Consider the following 13,514-nt stretch of genomic DNA (forward strand, 5'->3'; position numbering starts at 1 on the left):
GATTATACTGTGAGGATCTCAGTCTGTTCAGCATGTCCACCCACTTCTGTGGATGGATAGCCTTCCTTAATGCATACCTGAGCTTATCAACTTCTCTGAAACATTTAAAATATTCTTCTTTCATTCTGAGATTATAATTTCATCATTTCTCCCTTCCCATTCCTTCTCCCAAACACTCCATATGCCCAAAATAATTATACTATTTCTCTCTTTAAAGCCATCCATATGCCCTTCCTTCCCACTTTCAAATTCACAGCCTCTTTTTCATTGTTTTTTTGTTTGTGTGTGTGTGGTGTGTGTGTGTGTGTGTGTGTGTGTGTGTGTGTGTGTGTGTGTGTGTATTCCTAAATATAGCCTGCTCAGTCTATACAGTGTTACTTGTATATATGCTTTCAGGGCTGACCTTTGGTATTGGACAACCAGTTGCTGTGCTCTTTCCTCAAGGAGACTATTTTCCCACTTCCAGCATACAGTATTTCAAGAGTGTTCCACCACAGGAGTACTACGAGGCACTCTTCTGTTTGCCACACAAAGACAACCTCCTAATTCAGAAAAACACTTTTCTCAGGATATGGATTCTGTTCCTTGGAAGTAGTTTTAGGGTGGCAGAAATGTGCTGAATGGCAGTGTTCTCCAGACAGACAAATGGGTGTAGTCTCACTCTTACCTGCTTGAACAGCTGAAGGTTAACTGCAGTTTCCAGGAACTGTTTCATCACACTTGAGCGGTGCTTTACAAAGCTCTCCTCACAGAAGGTGATGGGCTCACCCTAGACAGAAGGAAAGATATTGGGGACATCAATAAAAGGTTACTCACAGAGAACTAGTCTTTTTAGGAGACACATTGAGGGTCACCGGGGCATATGAGATACAAAATCAATCTAATCCTACATAGTTGCCCAGGCTAGTAGGAATAGCTTGTACTGAAAACCCCATGCATCAGGCCCCTGAGACTCTTAAAACTGTTCCATTTCACTACGTCAGAAAAGAGTAAGTCCCCTCAACACAAAGATTTGAAGCCATTAGATTGAATTTTAGATATAAAAAATATCATGTACACTTGAAAAACTTGGAAAAACAGTCTATAATCCCTTTTCTTGATGATTAAACAAAATTCTTTTTTTTTCCAAGTCAGATTTCTTCTTTGTTATTAAGCATGACTTTTTTGGTTGCATGTATGTATGCTTGATACTTTTCAAAGTCAGAGGAGGTCATCAGATACTCTGGATCTGGACTTACAGATGGTTGTGAGCCATCATGTGGATTCTGGGAATAGAAAATGGGTCCTCTGCAAGAGAAGTCAGTGCTCTTAGCCACTGAGTCATTTCTCCAGCAGGAACAAGATTCTTGCTGTAAAGCCTGCTGCCTGATTTTCGTTACTTACATTATACATGATCACTGGTTGGTTTTCAAATAATGGAAGTTTTTATAATCAATCCTAACTCTACGTTCTGGGGTAAGTTCCACTTGGCAATGGTCTTTGTGCTGAACAAGCATATCTCTAAAGTTCTGATGGGTATATCTGAAGATGCTGCTTCTCTCCATGAACAAGGACTTCTCACACTATAGACTGCTCTTGCTCCAGTTACTCTCATATAGCTGCAGAGTCATCACTTACTAGCTGATTCCTCCCAATGCCGATCCTCCAACATTTCAACAGTCCATTGGCCTACTTGATAAATATACAAAGAAGTGATGATATTTCACGGTCAAAATGAAAGTGGAGACTAACGACAGTTAGTTTGCTAGAATTAATTTTGTGGCAATCCTTATATGGCAGTAAACAATTAAAAAGTATGCTAGAATTCTGAAAAAAACTATCAATTATAATTTAATTGTTAAAAAGACTCAAGAGCTCTGATTATAGGAATCTGTAAGTAAAATGCTAGAAATTGGTTCTGGCATGGATAAAAGTATTGAGTGCCTTCATCCCAAATTTGAATGAAATGGCATGGAAAAGGAACTTTGCTTGGAATCATTTTGTAAAATTTCACTTGTGGGTTCTATGTATGTGCCTGTGATGTACGAGACAGATGCTAGGCTGTCAGGTGTCTTCATCTATTGCTTTTCGCCTTTCAGTCAGAATCTCTCACTGAACCTGGAGCTTATTGATCTCCATGCTCCCCAATCCCTAGATCACAAGCTAGGATGACAGGTGCAACAAATGCAAATTTTGACTGAATGCTTAGGATCCGAACACAGGTCATTATGCTTGTGCACAAAGAACTTCACCTTCAAGCCTCCACTAACCATACCGTGTCTGCCTTGTCAGAGTCCAGAAGTAACACAAATAATCAATGGTAGCCTGGAAGCTTCAAAATGATAAGCCAAAAGAAAACATTTTGATTTTAACATTTCTTTCTTTAAGTGTACAAATATATGTATTTATGTGAGCGGTGTATACTCAGAGCAAAAGACAGTATCTGAGGCACTGGAGCTGGAGGTGCAGATGGTTGTGAGACACCATGTAGTTATCTAGAATCAAACCCTGCTCCGATGCAAGGAAAACAAGTGTGCTTAGTTGTTGAGCACCTTCTATAATCCTAAGATGCTTTTCTTTAGAGGCTGTCATCTAGCTGGGCATTGCCATTGTGAGGAGGTTACCACCTAAGCACTTACTACACTCCTGTCACTGTTCAGAGCACATTACATAAGTGAAAACAATTTACTATGTGCTAAGACTTAGACCTGAAATGTCCCCAAGATACTCAAGGGTTGGGATATTTAGTCCCCAGGTGATTATACTGTTATGGGAAACATGAGAACCAATGGGATCTGTAACCTAGAAGAAGAAGGAAAGTGTAGGCAGGCCCTGAAGATGTAATTTTTCTCTAATTTTGGTCAAGTTCAGTGTTTGCTTATCTTCTTCCAGTACACATCTAGGCAGCCATGACCTCACTATGTCTTGCCAGGCATGTTGAATTGAAAGTATGAGCCAAAAATCTTTGCTTCCTCAAGTTTCTTCTATCAGATTATGCCATGGCAATGAGTAATGTAGTAAATACAAAAATCAGAACTGGGAGGTAGAGTCTTTCATGTGATAATCATGACGATGTGGCTCTTAGGCCTTCAGAGCTAATTTGCAGAAAGAATGTGGAAGTGTTTGTTTCTATAGGCTACAGAAGCCCTAAAACAATATAAGCAGGCTTTTCTGGGTGATTCTGGTAAGCATTTAGGAAAACCAGAATGTGAACAAAAAAGCAGACAATAATGATTATATTCAAAATTCCAAAATGAAGAATGACTCTATTAACATTTGGGCCAGAGCCCAACGCTGTATCTGGCAAATCCTCTTAAGACTGCATATGTCTTAAGAACTGAGTAAGGATGAATTCAATGCAATGGACTGACTTGCAGGGCAGAGGAAATTTTAAGACGGCATAGAATAAAGGATGTAGCATACTGAATCTTGAGGGCTTTTAGCTAGGTTAATACTAAAAATTCTGAGCAAAACACAGAGCACGAAATGTAAACAAGGTGTAACCTGCCAAGGATGTAGATGGGTTGATTGAGTACTTGATTAGCTACATTGAAGCCCTAAATTCCATCTCCAGCACCACATAAACTGGTGCTAAGACCTATAATCTCAACACTTGGGAGAAGAATTCTGTAGGATGAGAAGTTCAGAGTGGTGGAAGGCATGAAAGTTCTTGTGCTCACAGATAAGCACTAGGGGAATCAGGGATATTAAACACACAGGGATGTTGTGGTGGTTTAAATAGGTTTAGCTCCCATAGACTCATGTGTTTGAATGTGTGGCCCATAGGAAGTGGTACTACTAGGAGGTGTGGCCTTGTTAGAGTATGGGTGGCCTTGGAGGAAGTGTGTCACTGTGCAGGCAGGTTTTGAAATCTCACATATGCTCAAGCCATGCCCAGTGAGACAGTTTTCCTCCTGCTGCCTGCAGACCAAGATGTACCACTCTTAGCTCTTTTTCCAGTACCATGTCTGCCTGCGGTCATGGTATCTCCTCATGGCAATAGAAACCCTAACTATGCAGAGATGTTTCTTCAAAGAGAGAGATGTATATATAGCCTATTTTTCACCAGAAGGCTGGGACCAGAAGTGGTTAATAGTCTGGTGACCTTTGCGCTGTGTGGCCAAGCCGAGATTCTCCCCCAGATGCTTATCATGACCCTGTCAATTTATAGTAGCTATCTTTATGGAAGATGCTACCTGTACTTTACAAAGAGTTTCAATGTAGTCATGTCTTCAGTTTGGCTGTGCACATGGGATTGAGTTAATTGTTACTAGGAAACTTTTCACCAAATTGTGTTTTTCTTAAATATGCCTAAAATAAATTACTCAGAGGTCAGATTCCCGAAGTCTGAACCAACACTAGCTACTGAGTTGGGATGAACCAAGCTGTAACCTTACCTCCTGAAGATCATAAATAACTGTGCTGGCTGTGGTGCTTACAAAGACACACACAGCATTCCCCACTCCCACCCCCAATGTGTGCTATCATCTTTGGCTATATAATGATTTTTGAGGCCAGCCTGGGCTGAGGAGCCTTTCTTGAGGAGAGAAGACAAAAGGAGGGGAGGGGAGGATAAGGGAGGGCAAAGGAGGTGAGGCAAGAGATCAAGAGCAAGTGTATGCTTTGCACAGGCACCTTGAGAACAAGACTTCCCCCATCACAGGGTCCACACTCACCTGAAAGACTCTCATTTAAAAGGAGAGTGTCTGAAAAATGAGTGCCTGAATGTAGAATGTTCCTACTGGGCATCTTGCTCAAAGCCACCATTGCCGTGCCAGGTTCAGTCATATGGGCATTTAGTGATCACTGCAACAACAGCTCATATAGCCCCAGATATATCTTATACTGGCAGGAGAACTGATATCAACCACAAGGTACTGATTATGAAGACATGATTAATTTAAAAATTATAGGGATGGAGGCTTGCACCAAGGTCTAGGAAAACAACCAGTAAAGACAGGCAATTTGTAGCCAAGTTGGATTCACTGTAGCCAGGATGCAATGGAGTCTAGGGAATAGATGTCAAGAACATAGGATTTCTTCTAGGGAGAGCTATAAGCACTGACAGGAAGTGGTATGAGAGAACCTATATATGTTACAGGTAATAGATAAACAGAAATGGGACTACCTAAGGCACTGGAGCCCAAGTAATGTCAACACTAGCCCACATATGTCAAACATGGAACTTCAGGTTAAGTGGTCACCCTGATGGATTCTATCTTTTTTTATCCAGAATTTCTGTATAATCATTCCTCCATTTTGGAATGGGAACAATTATTTTTGTGTTGTATACTGGAAATGTAGAGGTTGGCTTTTCTTTCACGGTGGCTCATATTTAACAGTTTAGAGACTTTGGAATTTGGGCTTTTAAACAGTCTTGAGACTGGTAAGAACATAAGAACTCGGAAGCTGAATTAAGTGGTTGGTACCTTATCATACAGCTGTGTACTCTGGGGGCCATAGGTAACATGATATAGTCTAATCTAAACTACCCCCTACAGACTCATTTGTTTGAGTACTTTATCTTCAGCTGGGGGGGGAGCTCTTTATAGAAAGTTGTATAATCTTTGGGATATGAGACCCAGCTAGCAGAAATGGGCCTGGGTAAATTTGCTTTTGATTCAAGCCTAGTTCTTTCCTTGTTTACAAAATATAAGGCGTCTGCTACATACATCCTTGTCATGAATTCCACCACTTACTTTCCATCAGGCCAATATTTCTTTTATAAGTTATTTCTATTCTTTATTTTGTCACAGCAAGAACAGTAACTAACATCCTGTACAAACAGCCCAAGAATTAGAACTATTTTTTTCTCAAAAGAAAACAAAAGCACTAAGAGTTCAATTTGCATGAAGTCATAAAAGACCTTAGTCCAGGATTCAAGCCCAGATCAAATGGTTCCCAGGTATTGTGCACTTAATAATTTTCTTTAAGTCATATAGCATAGAAGTTCTTAAAAAATAGATAACTTGTTGATGGCTAAAATTAAAGAAAAAACTATATGTTACTCTGTACAAATTTCTTTATAACTATGTTTGATTCCATGTTTTTCTCTGTAAGGAAGAGCAAGAACAATCAATTTTTAAATTATACAAACATGTTATTTACAAAACACGTTAGATACTATGAGAAAAAAATTAGAATTACTTCTCAGACACCTTAAGTGCTTAACTTCTAAACTATGTTACATTTTAGAAATGCTTGAATATAAATTTAGTATTTATGTAGTAATAAATTACCCTGCTGGAAATTCCTTCAAAATCCACCTCCAAGTAGCCACAAAATACCTCCTTAACATCTTTCAGATTTGGGCTCAACAGCCATTATTCACTGGAGTCCTTTCTTCTTTCTTCAATAAGGATATAAATGTCATTCATATCTCTATTATCATTCAACTCTGACCTAACATGACATTACATCTGTGGTAGTTTGAAAGAAAATGGCCCCCAAAGGGAGTGGCACTATCAGGAGGTGTGGCCTTGTTGGAGGAAGTGTGTCATTGTTGGGGTGGGCTTTGAGGTCTCCTTTGCTCAAGCTTCCCTCAGTGTGACTGTCAGTTTACTTCCTGTTGCCTGCAAGATGTAATATTCTCAGCTACTGCTACAGCACCACATCTGTCTGCACTCCACCTGCTCTCTGTCCTAATGATAATGGACTGAAACTCTGAAACTGCAAGTGAGCCACCCCAATTAAATGTTTTCTTTTAGAAGAGTTGCCGAGGTCATGTGTTTCTTCACAGCAACACAAACCCTAACCAAGATACCATCAGAAGTGAATTTTCTGGTGACCGTTAAGAACATTTGTTCCATTACCAGCATCCACATAGTGGCTCTCAACCAAACATAACTCTAGTTCCAGGGGATTTGATGTAGGCATCAGGGACGCACATGCAAACAAAAACATTCATACACATATTATAGAATAAATTTTTAAAATTAAGAGAACTTTCTAATGTCATTCTCCTTGTTTCTATGGTATAAATATAATAAGTATTACACATTAACTATAGGATAAAGATGAAATGCTGCAGACGGATACAAAAAAAAAAAAAAAAGACCTGCAACTGCTATTTGCCAATTCTGTATGAATCTTTTTTTAATTTATTTGTGTGTGTGTGTGTGTGTGGCTTTTCAAGACAAGGTTTCTCTGTATAGCTTTGGAGCCTATCCTGGCACTCACTCTGGAGACCAGGCTGGCCTTGAACTCATAGAGATTTCTTCCTCTGCCTCTGTTTCTGCCTCCCAAGTGCTGGGATTAAAGGCATGCGTCACCAAAGCCCAGTTCTTATCTTTTCTGAGGATTTGGTGAACAGTATTGATCATTTCCTAGAAAAATACACATACTCAACTGGTGCCTTGCAAAAGTTTGTCTTAGTTTTATAAAATTCATAAGCATGGATTGTGTGCTTATTAATCCATGACATAATTTCCTGGTAGTAGAAATTGCAACCTTATCCCCATCACTATCAGATCCTCAACAGACATAGTTAATACCTATTTTTGTTAAGAAGTATCAGAGAAGGTCTATTAGAGCAGTGTTCCACTTACATTTGCTAACATTTCAGTTTTTATTCACATAATATCTGAGACTGAGAAGTATGTTCTTTACAATTATGTGTTACACCACCAAGTTCTACTTTAAATGACAAGATGGAATAAAACCACATGATAGATAAATCAAGAAATATTTCCAATATAATATATTCCATCTTGCTGTTTGGAATATTGAGGGAAAGAAAAGCAATCACACAAAAACTATATTTGTGTGCTCATAATACAATCCAAAACACTTATGCACCAAAGACTATATATCCCACCGGTACCCATTACTTTAATCATCACTGTCACACCGTACCTGACTGAAATGACTTAACAGAAGGCAGGATTATCAACATGATGAGGAAGGTGTGGCAGTGAGGTCACTGATTACAGTGTGATCACAGTTAAGAGGGAAGGACTGAAGGAAATGGTTTCTTCAAGCTACAACAGCTCAGATGCACATATGAAATCAGAGACCACGGCAGCATACACAGGACCCACATAGGTTCAAGCTACATAGGGTCCCAGCACCAAAAGAGAGAAGTTGCCATGGGCTCCTGCCCTCAACCAAAAGCTATTTACAATTAACACACACTTGCAAAGGAAAAATTAGTTGTCATCAGTGGAGTATCCCTGGGTATATTAACCACACCTTAGAGTAGTCTCCATGCCTAGCAGTAAATGACCAACACAAAAAGAACTCAATCATTGTAAACTTGTTTGTCTCACAGTACAGTGCTATGTTTGGAGCTTGCTTTTGGTTTTTGTTTGTTTGTTTTGGTCTTATTGGTCATTTCTTTTATATTATGGTTTTCAAATTTGTGTTTTTATACGGGTTTTGTTTGTGAATTTCCTGTAGGTTTTTTGTTTTTGTTTGCCTGTTTCTTAAAGACACAAAAAGGGTGTGGAATTGGGTAAGTGGTGGTGAGTGTGGTCTGAGAGGAGCTGGGGGAGGGGAAAGTGTGATGAGAATATATTGTATAATGTTTTTTCAGTAACAGGAGAGAGAGGGGTTGTAGGGAGGGGGAGAGAAAGCCAGGCCAGAAACTAAGCAAGCCTACAACTCACAATATCTATCCAAAGATCTACTTCCTTTAGTTTGGTCCCCCCTCCCTAACATTTCCATAATCTTATAATTAATTTCATAATACAACACCATAAGCAGGAAAGTAGGTGGTCAAACAGTCTGTGGGGTGATATTTCAGGGTCAAATAGTAATAATCTAGTCTACACCTCATAGGTTCACTGCATCTCATAACACAAGTTGTAGTCAATCCAACCTCAAAGGTCTCCTTTTTGTTAGTTTAACCATTGTTCAGAAGACCAAAGTCTTTTCTATATCTGAAGGCAATCTAACTGTGAGTACAATAAAGAATGTGAAATATACAACTGCATACAGCAAACATTTGTGTTACAAAAGGGAAGGAGTACACTATTCCAAACAGAGTCACATTCAAATCTCAGGTCATGAGCAAAATAAAGTCAGACTCTTTGTCAGAATATAACCTAAACGGTCTATAGCACAATTCCCACTAAAGTCCCCTTTCCCCTTTGAAATATCCAAAGCCTGGCCTTTACTATATGCAGTTATGTTATCATTCTGGTCTCCTGAACTCCCACTAGAATGAGCCACTCTACTCTGTCTATCGTGCCAGAAGGGACTTTTCTATCTCATGTCAAATCTATACTCATTCTGACCAAAAGCCACTGCTAAGGGCCAGAATGGGCATGGTCAGGTACATCCCAGCAAGGACCCCTTCATAATCCTAGTTACACCTTCTCTTCTAAAAGATCATCCATAAAAGATAGTCAAACCAAATATGCAAACATCTAAGTAGGAATAAACGAATCATTAAATTTTTTTAAAAATTCTAGAAACAAAAAAAAAATGAAAGAAACATGGAAGAACAATGAAGTATGACACTTCCAATAGGACACAATAATACACTGGAAATAGGTGAAAATTGTGAAGGACATATACAAAATGCCTGAAAAATAATTCAAAAGAAGCAAAAAAAGGATATACAAATATGCAACAAAAAATAAAGCATGAAATAGTGGGATCAAATAGTGATATAACATAGAAATTTTTAGAAGAGATTAAAACTTACAAGGAGTCACAGAAATCTTAGTGCTGAAAGCATCACTTAACGAAGTTTTAAGAAACAGTTCGAGCAGAAAGAAGAAATTATAAACTTGAGAATAGGTACTTTTAAATAAGTCAAATAAAAAACATAACAGAACTAAAAAGAAAGCCTGGAAGAAACATGGGACACTACTGTCCAAGGAACTATCTCACAAGAGCTCTAATAAGAAGTAAGTACATGAACTTAAAAAATATTGAAAAACTATTTACTGAAACAATAGCACTGCAAACCACAAATTCTGAAAGATTTAAGCACATACAAATACAGAAAACCCACATGAGCGGGACAACAAAGAAATTAGGACAACCAGAACTCAAAAGCACACTAGTTTCAGCATCAAAAATCATTAATAAAGGTAGAATTACAAAAGCAAGAGAAAAGTAACAACATATGTAGAGTCATTAGAAAAACACCAGATTTATCACAAACTGACTAAAAGAGAACTGTATGAGGCACACAGCATGTGCTAAACAAAAACCACACATAAACACACACACACACACACACACACACACACACACACACACACACACACACACACACAACTGTGAACAAAGAACACTGTAACTCTTTCCTTACATACAAAGGAAAATAAAAGCCTTTCCTATTTGTCCAAGTAATTACTCTTTTATTGAGAAGTCGATCCATGCATTATATGTTCTGATCAGATCTGCCATAGTTCCTCACCTCAAATTCTCCCCACCACACCCTTGCAACTTTTTCCACTCAAATTCATAAGCCCACTGTCTCAAGTGTGTTCTCCCTCCCCCCATCCTTCCTTCTCATCCACTGAGTCCACTCAGTGCTGCCAGCGTGAGCATGGCTGCAGGTCCATCTATTGTACCATGATTAGTCTTTGCTCTCCCTTCTTCCCTCCCCCAGACCCACTGAGTCTACTTAGTGCTTTCAGTGTGATCATGGATAGATGCAGGTCCACCTATTGTAGAATGTATAGTCTCTCAGAGGTCTCAATCCCGGAAGAAAACGTATTTTCCCTTCCCTGGAAGCCATCAAGCATCAACAGGTTTCCAGTTCTGGGTGAGACTTCAGGAGACTTTCCCACTCAATCATATGCAGTATTATGAATGCAGTCACAACTACTGTGAATTCATGTGTGCACATTGTTAGACGGCATACTCACATCACAGGAGATCAGCAAGCAGAGACACAAGCCAGAAAGCTAGTGGTCAGCTGGATTTCTCCTTAGGACTAGATACCAGTCCACCTGATGGTACTAACCATCAGGATGGCTCCTCCCCTTCAATTCATCCATCCCTTCAGGAAAAGCTCCCACAAACACACCAAAAGTATGCCTCACTAGCTGTTTCTTAATCTGATCAAGTTGCTAAAATCAACTATCCTACAAATAAACATTCCTAAACCTTTTGAGACAGTGACTTGCTATGTAGTCGTGGCTACTGGCCTAGAACTCTGTGTAGATCAGGCTAACCTCAAACTAGTGGTGATCCTCCTACCTCAGCCTCTCTAGGGCTGGGATTACAGGAGTGTACCACCCTATCTGGCTTCAATCACAAAACTTTTAAAAAGCAATGTCTACTCAAAGAATTCGTAATAATTCTTTACAGGGTTCTTCATTCCCAATTGTATTCTATTAAACAGAGGACACCAAATATATTTATGAAAAGCGATAAGATCATGAAATAATTACAACTTCTATACTTGGTCCTTCCTTATTTTATATCTAACAAAATATTTCAAAGATATGGTCAAATACATAAATAACCAAATAAGTCCTAAAATAAAAACAAGCAAACACTTTTAATGAATTATGCACTGGGTAATAGACAAAGATAATATCTGTGGTGGTTTGAATGTGAATGGGCCCTGAGGCTCACATTTGAATATTTTTTCCCCAGTTGGTGGAACTGTTTGGGAAGGATCGAAGATATGGCCTTGTTGGGGGAGGGTTTAGAGGATTACAACAAATCATGTAATTACCAGTGCACTCTCGCTCTGGCTCTCTCTCTCTCTCTCTCTCTCTCTCTCTCTCTCTCTCTCTCTCTCTCTCTCTCTCTCATCATGGACTCTAACCCTCTAAAACTGTAAACAAAATTAAGTGATTTCTTTTATAAGTTGCCTGGGTCATGGTGTTTTTTATCACAGTAATAGAAAAGTAACTAAGACAGAAGTGGGTACCAGGGAGATGACTATTGCTATAACAGGCCTGATAGTGCTGGGTTTGGAGAAATGTGGAAGGCTGTTAGAACCACTAGGGATGTGTTCAATACTATAAGCATGGCTTAACTAGTCATTCTAGTAGGAGCTGGGAGGACAGTAACACCAAGAGCAATGTAAACTATGGAGGCTCAAGAGAAGCATGCACAAGGAATTACATGAGTCTTTTGAAATCTCAAAGCCTACCTTAGTGACAGTTATTACTAATCACACTTATGTAGGTATACAATGAAAAAGAGGAAGTGGAACAAAATAGAAAATATATAGCTTAAAGAAAAAAAGATCACTAGGAAATTAATGTTGGAGGCAAAACTTGTGCTGAAAAGATTTTAAGACTAGTGAGAGACCTAATCGGAAATGGAATAAAAGGAGTGGTAAGCTCAGGGCAAGACCCCACCCAGCCAGCTAAGTTTCCAACTTGTGAAAAGAAGAGGCTCCTAAAAAGAAAGAAAAAAAAAACAAACAAACAAAAATCAAAGCTGCTATGGCTGAGACTCAAGGGTGGCAGGGTTAGTAGTCATGCTTGGTGGTGTCTACCACATGGTTCTGGCTTCAGAATCATGAAAGATGCATGGGTAAAGGGGTTATGGAATCTCCCTTCATGGTTGAGAGGCACTGAGGCCAGGCCTGTGGCAGAGGAGTACCTGAATGGAGGCCCTGAGAGGCCACTGCGTGAATCTGGGAGATTTCTGATTTGCATTGGAGACCGCAAGATATTACAGTGCCAGGCCCACAAGTACCTGTCAAGGAGAGCTGCATACAACAAGTGTAACTGGTGGGAGAGAGAAAAGTACATTGTAGGCAGCAAAGCTGGAAGAGTGGCGCCTCCTGAGTCCTTCCTCATGAGGCATCGAACTACAGGATTTGGAGTTTGCATTGCTGGGTTTCAGCCTGACATTAGTCTAGTGTTTCCTCACTGTATTCAAATCCCTTCCTTTCTGAAACATAATGTATATTCTGTGCCATTGGATGTTGGAAGTATGCAATATTATTTTTAGTTTTTATGGTGGGTTAAAGTTAAGAGACTGCCTTGAGTCTCAAAAGACTCTTTGAACTTTTGAACTGTGTTGCGTCTGTGAAAAACTATGGGGACTTTTGAAGTTGAACTAAATGCATCCTGTATTATGGTATGGTCACAAACCTATAAGGGATAGGGAGTGCAGTGTGGTGGTCTGAATGAGAATGGCCCTAAAGGGTCACATATTTGAGTATTTGGTCCCAAATTGGTAGAACTGTTTGGGAAGGATTAGAAGGCATGGCCTTGCTGGAGGAGGCATGTCACTGGAGTAGGGCTTTGAGATCTCAAAAGACTCCTCTAATCTCCACTGCTCTCTCTCAGCCTCATGGCTGTGGATCACAATGTGGGGAATCTCAGCTGTTCCTTTGCTCTGGCACCATGGACTCTAACCCTCCGAAATCATAAGCCAAATTAAATGAATTCTTTAACAGCCTTTGTTTTGTTGCAGCAATAGAAAGTACTAAGACAATATCTAATAATGTATTTTATTTATAATAAGAAAATGAAGTTGTTTTCCTTAATAAACATTATTCCTTCAAGTATTAAGTTATTCCTCATGAAGAAAAATCAAAGGAAATTTATCTAAATGTGAATTTTTAAAAATTAAGTTTTCATTCAAAGATTGCCAGAGAATCA

General features: G+C 39.2%; 1 protein-coding gene across 5 annotated transcripts in view; it reads right to left on the bottom strand.

Moving 5' to 3' along the window:
- Dennd1b (DENN domain containing 1B) overlaps window positions 1-13,514 on the bottom strand; it is a 226,575-nt gene that overhangs the window by 78,152 nt on the left and 134,909 nt on the right. For all 5 annotated transcript variants that reach the window (XM_035444915.1, XM_035444914.1, XM_035444911.1 and 2 more), the window contains one exon: window positions 668-769. In XM_035444915.1, the coding sequence (XP_035300806.1) occupies window positions 668-769 (102 nt within the window). The remainder of the gene's footprint in view (window positions 1-667; window positions 770-13,514) is intronic.

This window comes from Cricetulus griseus, chromosome 5 (assembly GCF_003668045.3).
Source record: "Cricetulus griseus strain 17A/GY chromosome 5, alternate assembly CriGri-PICRH-1.0, whole genome shotgun sequence".
Lineage (NCBI taxonomy): Eukaryota > Metazoa > Chordata > Mammalia > Rodentia > Cricetidae > Cricetulus > Cricetulus griseus.